At 47.3% G+C, this 21,821-nt stretch overlaps 1 protein-coding gene across 6 annotated transcripts in view; it reads right to left on the bottom strand.

Annotated features, from left to right (window-relative positions):
- The window catches only part of CCDC88A (coiled-coil domain containing 88A), a 368,487-nt gene that overhangs the window by 97,288 nt on the left and 249,378 nt on the right, over positions 1–21,821 (bottom strand). For all 6 annotated transcript variants that reach the window (XM_045009683.1, XM_045009682.1, XM_045009681.1 and 3 more), the window contains 2 exons: positions 9,334–9,518; positions 411–548 (listed from right to left, as the gene is read on the bottom strand). In XM_045009683.1, the coding sequence (XP_044865618.1) occupies positions 411–548; positions 9,334–9,518 (323 nt within the window). The remainder of the gene's footprint in view (positions 1–410; positions 549–9,333; positions 9,519–21,821) is intronic.

Raw genomic sequence — 21,821 nt, forward strand, 5'->3', positions numbered from 1 at the left:
ACAGATAATTTTGCAAGTACATTAGTCTGTCTATTTTAAGATTATACAAACAGTCAAAACCAACATACATTACTAACTTCACTCTCTTTCTGGTTGCCATTTAACCTGAGAATGGATTATTTTCCCAAAACAACATCTTGAGAGATATAATATATTAGAAATAGGCATATCAGCAAAAATCCAAACATCCAGTCAAACTATGGCAAAAGGCTTTTTGAAAGATTCTAAACGCAGTTTAAGAAAAATATACCGCATCATTTTATTTGAAAATATAGAAAGTTCATCTTTGAGATGTGCAGAGTCCATTATTGCAGCTCCACTGATTTTTGTGACTGTTTATGCCAAGGATATTTTAACCTTTCATTAAAAAAGCGACTAGTCCCTTTTCTTGCAAAGATTATGTTACTTGCCTGTCTCTCTGAGTTTTCTCGAAGTGTCTCAATGGTCTTTTCAAGTTGTGCTTTTTCTTTCATCAGATCTTTGCTCAGATTTTGACTATTCTGAAGACTTTGTTTCTCTTGCTTAATTTCATTCTCAAGTCCTTCCAACTGGGGTGGGGGGGAAACATATTTAAAATTCATCCAGAGATGACTATGAACATAAATGACTATTCCTACTGAGGTGAAGTGAAAATATTATTATTTTTGTTTTCCATATGTTATATATGCCCTGATCTAACACCCGTTAAAGTCAATGGAAAGATTATCATTGACTTCAATGGAGCTGGATCAAGTCTATAAATTTGTATTTAAGATTTGGCAAATATTACAAACTTTATCCCACCTAAAATAAGCTTTAATCTAAAAATAAAAAAATCTAGCCCCCTTTGTTGTAAAGATAGCCTTCAATATGGAAAATCATGCATTATTCATGATGATTTTTTGAAACATCACAATCACTGCACACTTGACCTGTGTTTTCAATTGCTACATGACCAAGGTCCTACCTTCCATGATTATTCCAGGCATTTGGAATCTTCACAACACTAGTTCATCTGAAGCACAGAGAGTTTCTTTATCCTATTTTACAATTATTTTATTTATTAACAGATCTATTCTTTTATAACAGAAAATGGACAAATTGGAGACAGTCAAGAGGAAAACAACAAAATGATAAAAGGTTTAGAAAACCTGACTTATGAGGAAAGGTTAAGAAAAGTAGACATGTTTAGTCTTGAGAAAAGAAGACTGAAGGGGGACCTGATAACAGTCTTCAAATATTTATGGCTAAAGAGGACTGTGATCAAATGTTCTCTATGTCCACTGGAGGTAGGACAAGAAGTAATGGGCTTAATCTGCAGTAAGGGAGATTCAGGTTAGTTATTAGGAAAAACTTTCTAATTATAAGATAGTTAAGCTCTAGAATATGCTTCCCCCTCAAGGATTGAATTTACAACCCTGGGTTTAGCAGGCCAATGCTCAAATCACTGAGCTATCCCTCCCCTAATATAATTATAATTATACTTTATTCTGCCTCAGCACAGAAGTCTGGACTCGATGACTTCTCAAGGTCCCTTCCATCCCTATAGTGCTATGAGTCTATGAAATCTTACAAAACTTGTTTTACAACTTAAATAGAGATAAACTCAGTATACACAAAATAAACAATTATAAATTGGCTTAATGAAGTCCCTAAAGCTGTACTGAGGTGGCCTGCTGCTACAAGTTGCTTTCTTCAGCTTTATGGACATTGAGCCATTGATCACTACCCATTGAGCCTGACAATCCAGTCAGCTTTCTATCCACCTTATAATCCATTCATCTAATCCCTACTTCTTTAACTTGCTGGCAAGAATACTGTGGGAGACCATATCAAAAATTTTGCTAAAATCAAGATATATCACATCCACTGCTTTCCGGATATCCACAGAGCCAGTTATCTCATCATAGAAGGCAATCAGATTGGTCAGGCATGACTTGCCCTGGGTGAATCCACATTACCAGACAACAAATGTCAAAATAGAGTTAAGCTTTTATATTGCCATATAAAATTACGTTACTAGCTAGGGCCGTCAAGCGATTAAAAAAATTCATCATGATTAATCGTGCTGTTAAACAATAATAGAATGCCATTTATGGATTTTTCTACATTTTCAAATATATTGATTTCAATTACAACACAGAATACTAAGTGTACAGTGCTCACTTTATATTTATTTTTTATTACAAATATATGCACTGTAAAAATGATAAAAGAAATAGTATTTCAGTTCACCTAATACAAGTACTGTAGTGCAATCTCTTTATATGAAAGTTGAATTTACAAATGTAGAATTATGTACAAAAAAAAACAGCACTCAAAAACAAAACAATGTAAAACTTTAGAGCCTACAAGTCCACTCAGTCCTACTTCTTGTTCAGGCAGTCGGTAAGACAAAAAAAATTGTTTACATTTGCAGAGTTCATGCTACCCACTTTTTATTTACGTCACCTGAAAGTGAGAACAGGCGTTCACATGGCATTGTTATAGCCAGTGTTGCAAGATATTTACATGCCAGATGCGCTAAAGATTCATATGTCCCTTCATGCTTTGACCACCATTCTAGAGGACATGCGTCCATGCTGATGACAGGTTCTGCCCAATAGTGATCCAAAACAGTGCAGACCAGTCAGTGCATGTTCATTTTCATCATCTAAGTCAGATGCCACCAGCAGAAGGTTGATTTTCTTTTTTGATGTTTCAGATTCTGTAGTTTCCATATTGGAGTGTTTTAAGACTTCTGAAAGCATGTTCCACACCTCATCCCTCTCAGCTACTGCACATGCTGTCTTCCCTCTAGGAAGGGCAGAAGTAAAGACCTCTCTTAGCCCAAGAATACTATGGGATTTGTGGTCAGAGTCCATAGGTTAAGTGAGGTAAAGATGAATCTTAAAACTTCATTTGAAGGTTGGATGTCACCAGCCCAATGAGGAGAGAGAATAGGGGAGTGTCACGGGGTGACGACTCACCGGCACAGCACCTCCTGCCTGTCGTCTCGGGAATTAGCTCTTACAGCCCAGAGTGCCCTCTGCAGGCTGCCAGTATCAAGAAGTTGGCAGCCGGTATCAAGTGAAGTGCCCCACGGTTCGAACCTGGAGCCAGTTTTGTTCAACATCTATTAATTATCTGGATGATGGGATGAATTTCACCATCAGCAAGTTCACAGATGACACTAAGTTGCGGGGAGAGGTAGATATGCTGGAGGGTAGGGATAAGGTTCAGAGTGACCTAGACAAATTGGAGGATTGGGCCAAAAGAAATCTGATGAGGTTCTACAAGGACAAGTGCAGAGTCCTGCACTTAAGAAGGAAGAATCCCATGCACTGCTACAGGCTGGGGACGGACTGGCTAAGCAGCAGTTCTGCAGAAAAGGACCTGGGGATTACAGTGGACAAGAAGCTGGATATGAGTCAGCAGTGTGCCCTTATTGCCAAGAAGGCCAATGGCATATTGGGCTGTATTAGTAGGAGCACTGCCAGCAGATTGAGGGAAGTGATTATTCCCCTCTATTTCGTACTGGTGAGGCCACATCTGGAGTACTGCGTCCAGTTTTGGTCCCTGCACTACAGAAGGGATGTGAACAAATTGGAGAGAGTCTATCGGAGGGCAATGAAAATGATTAGGGGGTTGTAGCACATGACTTTTGAGGAAAGGCTGAGGGAATTGGGCTTATTTAGTCTGCAGAAGAGAAGAGTGAGGGGGATCTGATAGTTGCTTTCAATTACCTGAAAGGGGGTTCCAAAGAGGATGGATCTAGACTGTGTTCAGTGGTAGTAGATGACAGAACAAAGACTAGTGGTTTCAAGCTGCAGTGGCGGCGGTATAGGTTGGCTATTAGGAAACACTATTTCACTAGGAGGGTGGTGAAGCACTGGAATGGGTTACCTAAGGAGGTGGTGGAATCTCCATTCTTAGAGGTTTTTAAATCCCAGTTTGACAAAGCCCTGGCTGGGATGATTTAGTTGGTGTTGGTCCTGCTTTGAGCAGGGGCTTGGACTAGATGACCTCCTGAGGTCTCTTCCAACGCTAATATTCTATGATTCTGTGAATGTATTATTGATGAGAGCAAGTCTCTATGAGATCTTGTCATTTAAAGATTACATCTGACCACAATTTTTGTAACAAGTAATGAGATAAACAAGTACTAGTGTTTAGTTGCATAAGTGTTGCAAATTGAAAAGGTAAATCTCTTGAAAATCTGCTACAGGGGAAAAATCTGGAAAGGTGAATTCCCCAAACTTACTCAAGTCTCAACTGCGAAAATTATTTCAACTGTCTCTGGCATCCAGATAACTTTCTCACTGATACCCAATATTCTATTCAATCTGTTCAAAATTCCAATCTGATAATTTTCTGTTATGAGGCTTGGGTGGTGGGTACCTTAGAACATCATAAGAGAAGTTTGTTGGGGAACAGTGATTAAAAGGCCCTAAAATAGAGGTATACCTCAAAATGCAACACAGGGAAAATTATTACAAATCTTTTTATTTTTATTTTTTTGGTAATGATTCACAAACAATGTTGGGCTTCAAGTGAAAGGCCTTTGAAAACCCATGTTTAAAGAAGATAAAGAAAATACTGACATTTTGAGGTTTTGGCACTTTTTAAACCCCAATAGATTTAAGGGGTAGAATAATATACACAACATAGTGGATTACGATAATGAAACATAAACATGAGGAACTGCTAAATGGTAAGATTAAGATCCTTGTTAGTTGTACAATAATAATTTACAGTTATGGGTAATGAATGAGTTTAGATGAGATAACACTTATGCTGGCGTAAGTGTGGTTTTGCCAGTTTTTCTCCACTTGTAGAGATTTGCTTAAAATAATGCTATTGCTGACAGGACAAAAGTAATATGTTGTGCTGGAAGATGTTAGGTAAAACATACACAAACTTGTAATGATAAGAAGCCCCCTCTACTGGAAAAACCCAGAAGCAGGGTGAGACAGAAACAGAATAACAAACAGCAAATGTGTAAATTGTAGCTTGGACATACATATTGCACGTTACCTAAGACAAATGCTAAATGTACTCAATGCTGATTGAAGAAAGGTTCATAAATATGTAACGAGGAAATATATATATATATATAAAAAGACACTATGTACTATTTTCTTTTACTAGTTGAGAAACTGAATGAGTTGGACTGATGGACCAGACCAGAGATGGCAATGACCATCACAAAGTACAGGAGGACTTCACAGTGCCCCAGAATGCAGTAATTTGAGCCTGCTGTAGTGTTTTGAGATCGCATATGAACACTTTCCAATGGCTGCAGAGAGAATGCAACCAACTTCAACAGGATGCTGGAGGGAAGAGCAATTGATGGTAAATGAAGAGTGAGGGAAGGGGAGAGTTTGAAAAGCCCACTCCCCAGCTACCTGGGTGTGAAGGAATTAAAAAGGAGAGTCCCAAGTCTCAAACTCCCAAATTACTTACTGTTTAAAAGCAAGGAAGGAATGAAGGAAGCTGCAAGAGCATCCTGTGAAGGAGCAGGCTATAAAGGCTAAAAAGCAGATGCAAGAGACAGAAATGGGGGGAGGGAACCACCATAGGTGCACCAGACAGACAGTGTTCAGAGAAACCAGCCAATGGGAGAAGAGAGTAAAAGGAATCTGAACTTGTAGAGCCATTATCCCTCTTAGGACCTGGAGCCTGAAGAACTTGTGCAGGGTCCACAGGGAAGGGGAGGTTTAAGTTTAATACTGGAGTACAATCTCTTTATCATGAAAGTTGAACTTACAAATGTAAAATTATGAACAAAAAATAATTGCATTAAAAACAAAACAATGTCAAACTTTAGAGCCTACAAGTCCACTCAGTCCTACTTCTTGTTCAGCCAATCGCTAAGACAAACAAGTTTGTTTACATTTATGGAAGATAATGCTGCCTGTTTCTTATTTACAAAGTCACCTGAAAGAGAGAAAAGCCATTCGCATGGCACTTTTGTAGCTGGCATTGCAAGGTATTTATGTGCCAGATATGCTAAACATTTGTATGCCCCTTCATGCTTCAGCCACCATTCCAGGGGACATGCTTCCATGCTGATGATGTTCATTATTAAAAGAGTGTGTTAATTAAACTTGTAACTGAATTCCTTGAGGGAGAATTGTATGTCTCCTGCTCTGTTTTACCCACATTCTGTCATATATTTCATGTTACAGCAGTCTCGGATGATGACCCAGCACGTTTGTTTTAAGAACACTTTCACTGCATATTTGACAAAATGCAAAGAATGTGAGATTTCTAAAAATAGCCACAGCACTCGACCCAAGGTTTAAGAATGTGAAGTGCCTTCCAAAATCTGAGAGGGACGAGGCGTGGAGCATGCTTTCAGAAGTCTTAAAAGAGCAACACTCCGATGCGGAAACTACAGAACCCGAACCACCAAAAAAAGAAAATCAACCTTCTGCTGGAGGCATCTGACTTAGATGATGAAAATGAACATGGGTCGGTCTGCACTGCTTTGGATTGTTATCAAGTAGAACCCATCAGCATGGACGCATGTCCTCTGGAATGGTGATCAAAGCATGAAGGGACATATGAATCTTTAGTGCATCTAGCATGTAAATATCTTGCAACACTGGCTACAACAGTGCCATGTGAACGCCTGTTCTCACTTTCAGGTGACATTGTACACAAGAACTGGGCAGCATTATCTCCTGTACATGTAAACAAACTGGTTTCTTTGAGCGATTGGCTGAACAAGAAGTAGGACTGAGTGGACTTGTAGGCTCTAAAGTTTGACATTGTTTTATTTTCGAATGCAAGTATTTTTTGTGCATAATTCTACATTTGTAAGTTCAACTTTCATGATAAAGAGATTGTACTCCAGTATTTGTATTAAGTTAATTGAAAAATACTATTTCTTTTATTTTTACAGTGCAAATATTTATAATAAAAAATATAAAGTGAACACTGTACTTTGAATTCTGTGTTGAAATTGAAATCAATCTGAAAATGTGGAAAACATCCAAAAATATTTAAATAAATGGTATTCTATTATTGTTTAACAGTGCGATTAATCACGATTAATTTTTTTAATCATGATTTTTGTTTTTAATCAGTTGGCAGCCCTAGTCAAGAGCTACACTCCATGCTTCCAGGAAAGAGGCACAGAAAAAGCCTGAAGGGTTCAGGGTGGACTCAGTCTATTAAGTCTTTTGAGTCAGGCACTTGCACTTTCATTTATGCTTTGTCTCCATACTTCCTGGTAGTTGGTGCTCTAACACCAGCTGTTCTGTTCTTCCAGCAAGAGGGGAGAAAAGTGAGATGCTCAACAAAATTCAGTTTAAGAATATATTTGGTGACTTCTTCAGTATCTATGAAACTGGGAGCTTTTTAAAACTAGATTCTTTATATTGTTTCATATTTATTGTTAAGTTCTTCAGGATAAATATCTTAACATCTCTAAATATCAGGAGATATGCTGTGTTTTATGTATCTTTTCTGAGACTGGAAACTGAAGTTAATGTTGAAAAATTAACAGTACAACAAAGAAAAAAAAGAAAACATTATAGTTTTACAAACACAGACATCAGAAATCCAAGAAATTCTAGGTCAAGGTTAAATATAAAACAAAATAACCTTCAACAAATCCAATGTTGTGAAGTATAGAAATTCCTAGTTAAAGTATTATGAATAACCTTAATGTTGCCCCTTGCTCCCCTACACAAACATACTTACACAGTTCAACCACCTAGCTCAGAGGTCGGCAACCTTTCAGAAGTGGTGTGCCGAGTCTTCATTATTCACTCTAATTTAAGGTTTCACGTGCCAGTAATACATTTTAACATTTTTAGAAGGTCTCTTTCTATAAGTCTATAATATATAACTGAACTATTATTGTATGTAAAGTAAATAAGTTTTTTAAAATATTTAAGGAGCTTCATTTAAAATTAAATTAAATTAAAATGAAGAGCCCCCTGGACCGATGGCCAGGACCAGGGCAGTGTGGGTGTGTAAAGGTGCAGTGACTCAGCCCTGCGGCACCTCCTGCTGGTTGTCTCTGGGAATTAGCTCGTCCAGCCTCTGGAGCACCCTCTGCAGGCCAATGTCCCCTGCCACTTGGCCCCTGTGTCCCTCCCAGACCCACTGCCCCGTTATCTGTGCTGCCCCTTGGCAGTAACCCTTTTGTCTCAGGGTCTCCCTTCCCCGGGGAGCCCCCGCCCACTAGCCCCACCTTGCCTCAGTATAAGGCTACTGCCAGTCATTGTCTAGCCCCCATGCCCTGGGGCAGACTGCAGTATCAGCCTACTCATCACCGGCAAGTTTGGGTTTGGACCTGCTGCATTTGCCTACCTCGGGCTGCCTCCTGCAACCCCCAGTACCCATTGGCCTTCTGCTAGGCTGCAACCTGGGGCTCTCCAGGCTGGAGCCTCCCCAGCTCCTCTGCCTTTCCCTGCTCCACTCAGGTACTCTGCTCAGTTCCCTGCAGCCAGGTCCGTCTCCCTCTACAGCTAGAGAGAGACTGCCTAAGCTTCAGCCTAGCAGCCCCTTCATAGGGCCAGCTGCGGTCTGATTGGGGCATGGCCCAGCTGCAGCTGTTTCCCCAATCAGCCTATGGTTTTCTCTCTCAGCCACAGCCCTCTCCCTGGGCTGTTTTAAGCCTTTCAAGGCAGGAGCGGGTAACCACCCCACTACAGGGTGCCACTGAAAATCAGCTCACATGCCGCCTTTGGTACGTGTGCCATAGGTTGCCTACCCCTGACCTAGTTCAACACAGTCCACACTTAGTTCAACCATTATTCAGCAAAAATGTTTGTACAATGCTGAAAATAGAGCTGGCTGAAACTTTTACAGTTCCTGAGTTGTGCAGAAACAGCCATGATGGTTATTCCAGACTTCAGTTAGTCACTAGTGAACAAGTCCAAAACTAAACCACCCAGTTCTCTCTAAATTAGTTCTATGCACTAGATCACATCAAGGGCTCTTAAGTCAAACAGGTTTCTAGGTCAACCTATTCTTAAAATATAATGTTACAAAGATATGTCATTAACTTTTTGAAAATTATTGTAACATCTATTTTAAGTTCCACACTTGTCAGATTCACTGCAACAGTCTCATCAAAATTCCACTTTGGCTAAAGACCACAGATGCAAAATCTTAAATATAAACAACTTTTTTGAGAGAGAGAGATTGTAGCAGAGGGGGCAAAATCAGATTCAGAATGGAAAGCCTGCTTTTGTCTTAATTATGAAAAGACTAATCTCTCTCTCTCTCTCTCTCACACACAAAACACTTTAGCACATGTGAGTAATGCATCCATCCCAAGCTCATACTGATAAAACCTGACATACCACACTTTTTATATTTGATCATATTATACATGCACATATTGATGGCTACCTTTTTGCTAAGTCTTTGGTTTTCCTTTTCCATTTTCAGAATCTTTGAATTACTGCCTTCTACAGAACCCACTACATTTTGTAGCTCTTCCACCATCTTCAGCAAACTTTGGTTTTCCATTTCCAGCTTCAGCAATCTACTTGATGTCAATTCATTCACTTCATGGCCAAGTGACTTTCGTGGCACTGTAAGATTTAAAAGAAACAGAGGTTACTTATCATTAACTGAAGATCTTTGAGGTGAGTCTGTGCATTTTCAGACTTGTGGGATAAAAAGGCCTGCACCATGATCCTCCAAAATCTTTTAGACAGCATTGTTTGTTGGGGCCACTCACACACCTCTCTCTCCCACCTAAGAACAAATATGAAATTGTGGATGAAGGAGGACTGAAAAAAAAAAGATTACTAACCTCTCTGTAACTGTTATTTTCAAGATGTGTTCCTCATGTCCATTCCACTTTAGGTGTGCATGTCCCACATGCACAGTTGCTGAAGATTTTTCTCTCAGTGGTATCTGTCAGGCCGGATCTAGTGCCCCCCTGATGCCACGTGCTCATGTGTCGGTATAAGGACCCCGGCCAGCTCTGCACCCTCTCAGTTCTTTCTTGCTGGCTTAACTCTGACCAAGGGGCAGAAGGGTGAGTTGTGGAATGAACATGAACAACACATCTCAAAGAACAACAGTTACAGAAAGATTAGTAACCGTTTTTTCTTTGAGTGTTTACTCATGTCCATTCCATGTTAGGTGACACCCAAGCGGTACCTTAGGAAATGGGCTCGGAGTTCATAGACATTACATTACAACACTGCTCTATCAAACCTGACATCATCTCTAGCCTTTTGGGTGACGGTGTAGTGGTATGAAAAAGTATGCACCCATGAACAAGTCACTGCTCTACAAATATCCTAGATTGGGACCTGGGCCAGAAATGCTGCTGAGGAAACTTGAGCTCTTGTTGAGTGGGTGATCAAGAGGGCAGGAGGCGGGGCACCCGCCTGCTCACAGAATGTGCAAATGTAGGAAGTGATCCAAGATGAAATTCTTTGGACCAAAATTGGCAGGTTTTTCATCCTGTCTGCTACTGCCACAAAGAGTTGCATAGACTTGCAGAATGGTTTGGTCCTTTCTATATAGAAAACCAGGGCACACCTAACATCTGGCATGTGGAAATGCTGCTCCTCTCTATTTATGAGCAATTTGGGGAAGAATACTTGCAAGAAAATAGTAATCAGGCTATGAAACTGCGAAACCACCTTTGGGAGAAATGCAGGGTGGGGGTGAAGTTGTACCTTGTCCTTAAATAACACTGTATAAGGGGGTTCTGACGTAAGGACCCTGATCTCTGACACCCTCCTGGCCAAGGTAATTGCTACCAGGAAGGCAACCTTCCAGAAGAGGTACAACAAGGGGCACGATGCCAGTGGCTCAAAGGGAGGGCCTGTGAGTCTTGACAGGACCAGGTTTAGGTCCCATTGTGGAATGGATTCACGAATCCGAGGGTATAGTCCCTCTAAGCCCTTGAGGAAGTGAATGGATATTTAGTCAGAAAAAAATGACCTACCATCCACCAAAGGATGGAAGGTGGAAATGGCCACTAGGAGTACCTTAAACAACTAAATGTCTAGGCCCTCCTGTTTCAGATGAAGCAGATACTCCAGCACAGACTGGAGAGGTGACCTACTGGGTGAGAGGCTACATGGAGAAACGCTTCTACTTGGCAAGGTAAATTGCTCTAGTAGATCATTTCCTACTACATAGCAATACCTGGTGGACTTGCTCCGAACAGGCCAGCATTTAACCATGGAGCTTCCACGCAGTCAGGTGGAGGGCCTTGAGGTTTTGGTGGAGAATCAGCGATGATTTTGCGAGATCAGGTATGAGAGAGGAGGGAGCGGCATCGGGGTCACTACAGGTCCAATAACGTGCCAAACCAGTGCTGGGACTATAAGAATAAAAGATGGTTACCTTTCGTAAGTGTTGTTCTTTGAGATGTGTTGCTCATGTCCATTCCACTGTAGATGTGTGTGCTTGCCACATGCACCGATTCTGGAAGTTTTTCCCTCAGTGGGTAGCCATAGGGGACCAACTCTGGTGCCCTCTAGAATGCCGCACGTATGCACCAGCATAATGGGCACTGCTGGCTCTCCCCTCCCTCAGTTCCTTCTTGCTGGAACTCCAACATAGGGGAAGGAGAGTGGGTCCTGGAATGGACATGAGCAACATATCTCGAAGAACAATAGCTATGAAAGGTAACCAACTTTTCTTCTTCGAGTGCTTTCTCATGTCCATTCCATTGTAGGTGACTCCCAAGCAGTACCATCGGAGGCGAGTAGGAGTTCATGGACATATTGACTGCAACACAGCTCTGCCAAATCCAGTGTCATATCTGGCTTGCTGGGTGTTGGCATAATGCGCTGTGAACATGTGTACCGAAGACTATGTTGCAGCCCTGCAGATGTCCTGGATAGGGACGTGCACCAGTAAGGCAGCCAAAGATGAATGAGTCTAGTCGACTGAGCCTTCACTATTGATGGAGCCACAGCCTGCGCCAACTCATAACAAGTATGGATGCTGCTTGCGATCCAATTTGAAATCCTCTGAGGACACCAGAAGGCCCTTCATCCTGTCAGCTATCCCAATAAAGATCTTGGTCGATATGCGGAAGGGCTTGGTGCGCTCCAGGTAGAATGCCAGGGTGCGCCTGACATATAGAGTGTGCAGCAAGCTCTCCTCATTGGTCATGTGAGGCTTTGGACAGAACACCGGGAGGAAGATATAGAATCACAGAAGATTAGGGTTGGAAGAGACCTCAGGAGTTCATCTAGTCCAACCCCCTGCTCAAAGCAGGACCAACACCAACTAAAACATACCAGCTAGGGCTTTGTCAAGCCAGGCCTTAAAAACCTCTAAGGGATGGAGATTCCACCACCTCCCTATGTAACCCATTCCAGTGCTTCACCACCCTCCCAGTGAAAGTGTTTCCTAATATCCAACCTAGACCTCCCCCACTGCAACATGAGACCATTTCCCCTTGTTCTGTCATCTGCCACCACTGAGAACAGCTAAGCTCCATCCTCTTTGGAACCCCCCTCAGGTAGTTGAAGGCTGCTATCAAATCCCCCGTAACTTATCTTTTTTGCAGACTAAATAAGCCCAGTTCCCTCAGCCTCTCCTCGTAAGTCATGTGCCCCAGCCCCCTAATCATTTTCATTGTCCTTCGCTGGTCTCTCTCCAATTTGTCCACATCCTTTCTGTAGTGGAGGGGCCCAAAATTGGACGCAATACTTCATATGGCCTCACCAGTGCCAACGAGGGGAATAATCATTTCCCTCGATCTGCTGGCAATGCTCCTACTAATGCAGCCCAATATGCTGTTAACCTTCTTGGCAACAAGGGCACACTGTTGACTCATATCCTGCTTCTCGTCTACTGTAATCCCCAGGTCCTTTTCTGCAGAACTGTTGCTTAGCCAGTCGGTCCCCAGCCTGTAGCAGTGCATGGGATTCTTCCATCCTAAGAGCAGGACTCTGCACTTGTCCTTGTAGAACCTCATCAGATTTCTTTTGGCCCAATCCTCCAATTTGTCTAGGTCACTCTGAACCTTATCCCTACCCTCCAGCATATCTACCTCTCCCTCCAGCTTACTGTCACCTGCGAACTTGCTGAGGGTGCAATCCATCCCATCATCCAGATCATTAATGAAGATGTTGACCAAAACCGGCCCCAGGACTGACCCCGGGACATTCTGCTTGATACCAGCTGCCAACCACAAATCGAGCAGTTGATCATTACCCATTGAGCCCGACCATCCAGCCAGCTTTCTATCCACCTGATAGTTCATTCATCCAATCCATATTTCTTCACCTTGCTGGCAGGAATACTGTGGAAGGCTGTATCAAAAGCGTTGCTAAAGTCAAGGTATATCACGTCCACCGCTTTCCAGGTATCCACAGAGCCAGTTATCTCATCATAGAAGACAATCAGGATGGTCAGGCATGACTCGCCCTGGGTGAATCCATGATGACTGTTCCTGATCACTTTCCTCTCCTCCAAGTGTTTCAAAATGGATTTCTTGAGGACACAGGGACTGAGGTGAGGCTGACTGGTCTGTAGTTCCATGGATGATTCTTCTTCCCTTTTTTAAAGATGGGCACTTTATCTGCCATATATAAGATATCCTGGTTGACATGGAAATGTGACACCACCTTTGGCAGGAAGGCCGGATGGGGTCACAGTTGTCCTTGTAAAATACTGTGTATGGGGGCTCCAAAGTGAGGGCTTTAATTTCAGAGGAACATCTCGCTGAGGTAATAGGTACAAGGAATGCGACCCTCCACAACAAGTGGGAAAGGGAACAAGAAGCCATAGGCTCAAAGGGAGGATATGTGAGCCTGGAGAGGACCAGGCTGAGGTTCCACTGGGGAACTGGGTCCCAGACCAGTTGAAAGAGTCTTTTAAGGTCCTTCAGGAACCTGATTGACATCTCATGCAAGAACACCAATCTACCCTGGATACAAGGATGGAAGGCCGATATGGCAGCCAGGTGCACCTTGATCGAAGAGAAGGTGAGACCCTGGTGCTTTAAGTGAAGCAAGTAATCCAGAATGAACGGCAGAGACAACTGGGTCGGGGAGATATTCCACTCTGACGCCCAGAAGAAGAAACGCTTCCACTTCGCCAGGTATGTTGCTCTGGTGGAGGGCTTTCTGCTCTCCAAGAGAACCTGCTTTACGTGACTAGAGCAGGATTGTTCCTCTGGATTCAGCCACGCAGCATCCAAGCTGTGAGATGGAGAGAGGCGAGGTTCGGGTACAGGAGTTGACCGTGATCCTGTGAGAGTAGGTCCGGGTGGCTGGGAAGTGGCCATGGAGCTGCAACAGCCAGGTCCATGAGCATGCCGAACCAATGCTGGCGAGGCCATGATAGGGCGATCATAATGACCTGTGCCTTGTCCCTCTTGATTTTTGAGAGCACTTTGCTGATGAGCAGAATTGGTGGGAAGGCGTACATCAGGTGCCCGAGCAAGACAGGAGAAAGGCATCGGATAATGAGCCTCTACCGAGGCTTTGGAGAGTACAAAACTGATGACAGTTTCTGTTCTGTCTGGTGGCGAACAGGTCCACTTGGGGAGCACCCAACTTCTGGAAGAGCATTCTGACAACCTCCGAGAGAAGAGACCACTTGTGGTGAGAGAAGAAGGACTTGCTAAGGTGATCCGTCAGCGTGTTCTGGACACCGGGGAGGTGTGAGGCTTCCAGGTGGATTGCATGCTGGATGCAGAACTCCCAGCACAGAGCTGATGATCGAGCTCCCCCCTGCCTGTTGACATAGAACATGGAGGCCGTGTTGTTCGTCTTTCACTACCTGGCCTGAGAATTGGAGAAGGAAGACACCACAACCCAGGTGGATGGCTCTGAGCTCCCTGATGTTTATATGCAATGTGAGTTCCTTTTGAGACCATAACCCTTCAGTCCGCAGCATACTGAGATGTGCTCCCCAATTGAGGTTGGACGCATTTGAAATCAGGGAGATCGTGGGTTGCGGGCTCGCAAACAGCACACCTTCCAACATCAGAATTGGGTCAGACCACCACTGTAGAGGTAAGCACTTGCAGAGAGATCATAGTGACCTTGTCTGGGTGATGTCTGGCCAGGGAGTAGACCAACACCAGCCACATCTGGAGGGGATGCAGCCTGACTCTCACATGTCATAGTACATATGTGCATGCTGCCATGTGCACCAATAGTCTGAGACAGACCCAGATAGTGGTGAGCAGATGAGCAGTGATGCTAGCAATCAGATCTGATTTTGCCCTGAACCTGGCCTCTGGCAGGAATGCTCTGGCTTGGAGAGAGTCAAGTACTGCTCTGATAAACTATCAGTTGGACCAGGATTAACACTGATTTTTGTTCATCAACAGGCCCAGAGCTTAACAAATGGCTTGCAACATCTCGATGCTGCGCTGGACCTGGACCCTGGAGCGGCCCTTGATGAGCCAGTCATCAAGGTACAGGTAAATCTGGATACCCAACCTCTGAGGTAGACCGCCACCACCACTGACATGTATTTCGTAAACAGCCGTGGTGTCGTTGCGAGGCCAAAAGGGAGCACTGCGAATTGGCAGCGTGTAGTCTCAACTACGAAATGTAGGAACAGTCTATGTCCGTGAAATATTGATATGTGAAAGTAAGTGTCTTTCAGATCGAGGGCAGCATACCAGTCTCCCGGATCCAGGGAAGGACCTTCAACTTCTTGAGATACTTGTTGATGTTTTGCAGGTCGAGGATGGGTAATAGACCCCCCTTGGTTTTTGGGGAAAAAAAAATAGCATGAATAAAACGCTTTCCCCCTCAAGTGCAGAGGGACTGCCTCCATGGCTGCCACCCACAGAACGCCCTGCACCTCCTGAGCGAGCAGATGCTCATGAGAAGGGTCCCTGAAGAGGGACAGGAAGGGAGGGTGGGAGGGGTAGCTAGAAATAAACTGGAGGGTATATCCCCCTGCTACTGTGCTGAGGACCCATTGGACCAATGTTATAGAGGCCCAGGCAGGGAGGAAGGGGGACAAATGTTTGGAAAACAACATGGGAGCAGGATCCAGGACACAGAATAGAAGGTCACTCTTGAGCGCACCCTCAAAATGCCTGCTTGTTACCCAATTAGTTACAGGTGGAGCTCGAGTGAACTGAGTGTGCTGGCTGATGGCCTTGTCGGTGCTTATAGTCCTTGCCCTTCTTGTGGAAGGGGTCTGACCGAGGTTGGCTCCCAAACCAGTGGGGCTGTTGTGGTTTATACCGCTTCTTCGTTGGCCCTGGCGTGTAAAGGCCCAGGGAGTGCAAGGTAGCCTGTTTGCTCCCAAAACAGTGCCAGGCCATCAAATGGGAGGTTCTGGATGGATTGTTGAACCTCCATCAATAGGCCCGATGACTGCAACCAGGACATCTGCCTCAAAGAAAAAGGCTGAAGCCATGGCCCAGGCCACACAGTCTTGATGCATCTGAGGCCGCTTGGAGGGCTGCCCTGGCCCACAACTCTGCCCTCATCGAGGATAGCCAGGAATTCCTTCTTGGGCTCCTTTGGCAGTGAATCTGTAAACTTCTTTGCCTCCTTGTTCTTAAGTGCTGATCCCGGTTGGCGTTGTCTATTGCGCTCACTGGCTGCCAACATAACTAGTGAGCTTGGGGCAGGTTGGGTAAAAAAAGACGGTTACTCACCGTTGTAACTGTTGTTCTTCGAGATGTGTTGCTCATATCCATTCCAGTTAGGTGTGCACGTGCTGCGTGCATGCTCGTCGGAAGATTTTTACCCTAGCAACACTCGGCGGGTCGGCTGGGCGCCCCCTGGAGTGGCGTCGCTATAGCGCTAGATATATACCCCTGCCGACCCGTCCGCTCCTCAGTTCCTTCTTGCTGGCTACTCCGACAGTGGGGAAGGAGGGCGGGTCTGGAATGGATATGAGCAACACATCTCGAAGAACAACAGTTACAACGGTGAGTAACCGTCTTTTCTTCTTTGAGTGATTGCTCATATGCATTCCAGTTAGGTGATTCCCAAGCCTTACCCTAGGCGGTGGGGTCGGAGTGAGACGTGGCAGAATGCAAGACTGCTGAGCCAAAGGCTGCATCGTCTCTGGATTGTTGCACCAATGCGTAGTGGGAAGCAAAGGTGTGAACGGAAGACCAGGTCGCCGCCTGACAGATGTCCTGAATGGGGACATGAGCCAGGAAGGCAGCAGAAGAGGCTTGTGCTCTTGTAGAGTGAGCGGTGAGATGGCTAGCCGGAACGTGAGCAAGCTCGTAGCATGTCCTGATACATGATGTCACCCAGGATGAGATTCGCTGAGAAGAGACTGGCATGCCCTTCATGCGATCTGCTACCGCCACGAAGAGCTGGGGCGAACGCCGGAAGGGCTTCATTCGCTTTATATAGAAAGCGAGGGCCCTACGAATGTCCAGGCTATGAAGCTGTTGTTCCCGGCGTGATGCGTGCGGTTTAGGGAAGAAAACCGGGAGGAAGATGTCCTGGTTCACATGAAAGGCAGACACCACCTTAGGAAGGAAGGCGGGGTGTGGCCGAAGCTGCACTTTGTCCTTGTGGAAGATAGTATACGGCGGGTCAGCCATTAGGGCACGAAGCTCAGAGACTCGTCTCGCTGAAGTAATAGCGACGAGGAAGGCTGTTTTCCAGGACAAATAGAGAAGTGAACACGTGGCCAAGGGCTCAAAGGGGGCTCCCATAAGCTTTGCTAAGACCAAGTTCAAATCCCAGGTAGGTGATGGGCGCCGCACCTGTGGGTACAAGCGTTCGAGCCCCTTAAGGAAGCGGGAAACCATTTGATTCGAGAAAATGGAACGTTCCCCTATGCTGGGCCTAAAGGCGGAAATAGCCGCCAGGAGCACCTTCAAGGAGGAGACCGCGAGGCCTTGCTCCTTGAGGGACCAGAGATAATCCAATATCTTGGGAATAGGCACCAGGAGAGGATTGAGATCTTGCTGACCGCACCAGTGTGCGAAACGTTTCCACTTGGCGAGGTAAGTCGACCGAGTCGAAGGTTTCCTGCTTTCCAGCAGCACCTGCTGCACTGCAGTAGAACAGTCACGCTCCGCTCGGGTGAGCCACGCAGGAGCCAAGCTGTAAGGTGGAGGGACTGCAGGTCCGGGTGGCGAAGCCTGCCGAAGTCCTGCGTTATGAGGTCCGGCCATAACGGAAGGGGAATGGGATTCGCCACTGAGAGGTCGAACAGCAGGGTGTACCAGTGCTGTCTCGGCCACGCCGGAGCAATGAGAATGAGGCGGGCCCTGTCCCTCCGGAGCTTGAGCAGCACTCTGTGTATGAGGGGGAACGGAGGGAAGGCATACAGGGGGATCCGTCCACGGGAGGAGAAAAGCGTCCGAGAGGGAGATGAGGGAGCGTCCCTAGTAAGAGCAGAACCGGTGGCATTTCCTGTTCTCTGGAGGCAAATAGGTCTATTTGGGGAAAGCCCCACCTCTGGAAAACTGTGTGTACAACATCGGGACGAATCAACCACTCGTGGGAGAGGAATGATCTGCTGAGACGGTCTGCCAGCGTGTTCTGTGCTCCCGGGAGAAACGATGCTACTAAATGTATGGAGTGGGCTATACAAAAGTCCCACAGTTGCATCGCTTCTGTGCAAAGCAGGGAGGAACGTGCCCCGCCCTGCTTGTTGATGTAGAACATCGCTGTCGTGTTGTCTGTGAAGACAGACACGCAGCGGCCCTGGAGGTGGGAGCGAAAAGTCTGGCACGCCAAGCGAACCGCTCTCAGTTCCCTGACGTTGATATGCAGGGTCAGCTCGTGGGGTGACCAGCGGCCCTGGATGTGCAGGCTGTTGAGGTGCGCACCCCACCCCATGGCCGAGGCGTCTGTGGTCACCGTGATGAAGGGGTGGGGAGGGCGGAATGGGACTCCGGCACACACCACCCCTGGGTCCAACCACCAGTTGAGAGAGTCGAGGGCTGACCGCGGGATCGTGACCACCGTGTCTATAGAGTCCCTGTGCGGGCGGTATACGGACACGAGCCAAGTCTGAAAGGTGCGAAGCCGGAGCTTCGCATACAGGGTCACGAAAGTGCACGATGCCATGTGGCCTAGGAGGCTGAGGCAGGTGCGCACCGTCGTTATCGGAAAGGACTGCAGGCTTCGAATGATGGAAGCCATGGACTAGAACCGAAGCAGAGGGAGGCAGGCTCTGGCCAGATTGGAGTCCAGGACCGCGCCGATGAATTCTATCCTCTGTGTTGGAGTCAAGGTAGACTTCTCAGTGTTGATCAGGAGGCCTAGCTTGTGAAAAAGGCCTGTGACCATGGACATGTGCTGCGTTACGAGCTGCTGGGACGTTCCGCGGACCAGCCAGTCGTTGAGATACGGGTAGACATGTATTCGACGACGGCGGAGGGCTGCGGCGACCACCGCCATACACTTGGTGAAGACCCTCGGAGCCGTGGAGAGGCCGAAGGGGAGCACCGTGAATTGGTAGTGCTGGTGGTTGACGACAAAACGAAGGTATCGTTGATGAGGAGGATAAATAGCGATATGGAAGTACGCGTCCTTCATATCGAGGGCGGCAAACCAGTCTCCCGGATCCAGGGAGGGGATAATGGTCCCCAGGGTCACCATGCGGAACTTGAGCTTCACCAGAAACCTGTTGAGCTCTCAGAGGTCTAGGATTGGACGCAGACCTCCCTTCGCCTTGGGGATTAGGAAATAGCGGGAGTAAAAACCCCTGCCCCTCATGCCTTCTGGCACCTCCTCTATGGCACCCAAGCTCAACAGAGTCTCGACCTCTTGCAAGAGGAATTGCTCGTGAGAGGGGTTCCTGAAGAGGGACGGGTAGGGTGGGTTGGAGGGAGGGGGCGAAACAAATTGGAGGCGGTAACCCCAGCTGTCGGATGTTATCTGGGACCAAGCCGGCAGGAATTGGGAAAGACGGCTGGAAAATAATGGGGAAGGATCCGGTAACGAAACTGGTGGGCTGTCCTCGGGCGTCCCATCAAAAGTTCTGCTTCTACCCCGAAGCAGGTTTCGGGGGTGGCTGGGGTTGGTTCCCCTGGTTGCCCGACTGCCTACGCCGATTCACCCTGCCACGACGCCTGTTGTCTGGTTGCGGCCTGGGCTGGTTGTAAGGGCGGTATGGCTGGGGCCAGAAGGACCTCCTCTGGGTCACCGGGGTGTGCATGCCCAGAGAACGTATCGTGATGCGACCATCCTTAAGGCTCTGCAACCGTGGGTCAGTCTGCTGCGAGAAGAGACCTTGACCGTCAAAAGGCAAGTCCTGAATTGTCTGCTGTAATTCAGGCGGGAGCGTCGAGGCTTGAAGCCAGGAAATGCGCCTCATGGTAATTCCTGAGGCCAAGGTCCTGGCTCCCGAATCCACTGAGTCCAGAGAGGCCTGGAGGGCCGACCGGGACGCTTTCTTACCCTCCTCCAAGAGGGCCATGAACTCCGGACGGGATTCCTGTGGCACAGGCTCGGAGAACTTAGTCAGAGACACCAAGGTATTAAAGGTGTATCTGCTCAGAAGGGCCAGCTGATTGGTGACCCGTAACTGAAGGCCACCGGCTGAGTAGACCTTGCGGCCTAAAAGGTCCATGCGCCGCGCCTCCTTAGACTTAGGCGCTGGTGCCCGCTGGCCATGGCGGTCACGCTCGTTGACTGATTGGACCACCAACGAGCAGGGAGCAGGGTGAGTGTAGAGGTACTCATAGCCCTTGGACGGGACCATGTACTTCCTTTCCACTCCACGGGCGGTCGGAGGGATGGAGGCCGGTGACTGCCATATGGTATCCGCATTCCGCTGAATAGTGCGGATAAAGGGCAGGGCCACCCGAAGAGGCGCATCTGCTGATATTATATTCACGACCGGGTCGTTGTCTTCCGCCACCTCCTCAACAGGCAGGTTCATATTCTGGGCCACCTGCCTCAACAAGTCCTGATGGGCTCGAAGGTCAATTGGAGGAGGGCCCGAGGTGGATGTTCCTGCCACCGCTTCATCCGGAGAGGAAGAGGAGGACAGGCCCGGCACCAGAGGGTCCTGTAGGGGCTCAGAGAGCTGCTGTGGAGCCTCTGCAACAGGAGGAGGCTCAGCATCCTCGGACGACAGTGGCACCTCTTCCACGGCAGTGGGAGGAGGCCTGCTGACCGTGGCCTCAGGCGCTCGGTGGTCGGAGGGCCTGGAGCACTGAGTCGCAAAAGGGGCTCCTTGTGCCTCGTGGTATGCCCACGGAGTCCAGAAGGCCCATTGAGGAGGACCTTGGTCCTGGCCTTGAGGCTCAGTGCGCTGGTCAGCAGCACTGTCGGCGTGGGAGGAGACGGATGGTTGTCTCGAAGGCCAAGGTGGTGCCGAGAGGCTGTGCGACGGAGCCGCTGACGCTGCCGTTCTGACCCTGGACGGTGCCGGGGAGCGGTGCTGCTCATCACAGTGCCTGGAGCGAGACCGGGACCATCTACCATGCCGGTGCCGGGAGGTCGACCGGGATCTCGAGTCCCGACGGTGAGAACGGCTGCGGGATGAGCGGTACCGAGAGCCGATCCGGTGCCGATATCGCCTGTCCGGTGATCGGGACCGAGAGCGTCTCCACGACTACAACCGGTACCGCGAAGGAGAGTGGTACCGGGACTGTGAGCGGTGCCGAGATCGAGACCGGCCTGAACGGGAACGTCTTTGGGAGCGAGACCTGGAGTCACGTCTGTCGTGCCGGTCAGGGGAAGGAGGCCCCATTATGGCCGGCTTGCCCGTTGATTTAATAACCCGCACCGGCGGCGCCGGGGGTTGAGGATGCGTTGGTGCCATCAACGCAATAAGCTCTCTCGCCGTCGAAAAGGACTCAGGCGTTGACGGGAGAGCTAGCTCAACCGCGGTGTGCACCGGGGAGCCAGGTGGAACCAGACTCGACGGCTCTTGTGGTGCCGGAGTCAACGGTACAGCGCTAGGTTGGTGCGCTGTCGGTGCCGGAGGCGGAGGCGCCGGAG

The sequence above is a fragment of the Mauremys mutica genome, chromosome 3 (genome assembly GCF_020497125.1).
Source record: "Mauremys mutica isolate MM-2020 ecotype Southern chromosome 3, ASM2049712v1, whole genome shotgun sequence".
Classification (NCBI taxonomy): domain Eukaryota; kingdom Metazoa; phylum Chordata; order Testudines; family Geoemydidae; genus Mauremys; species Mauremys mutica.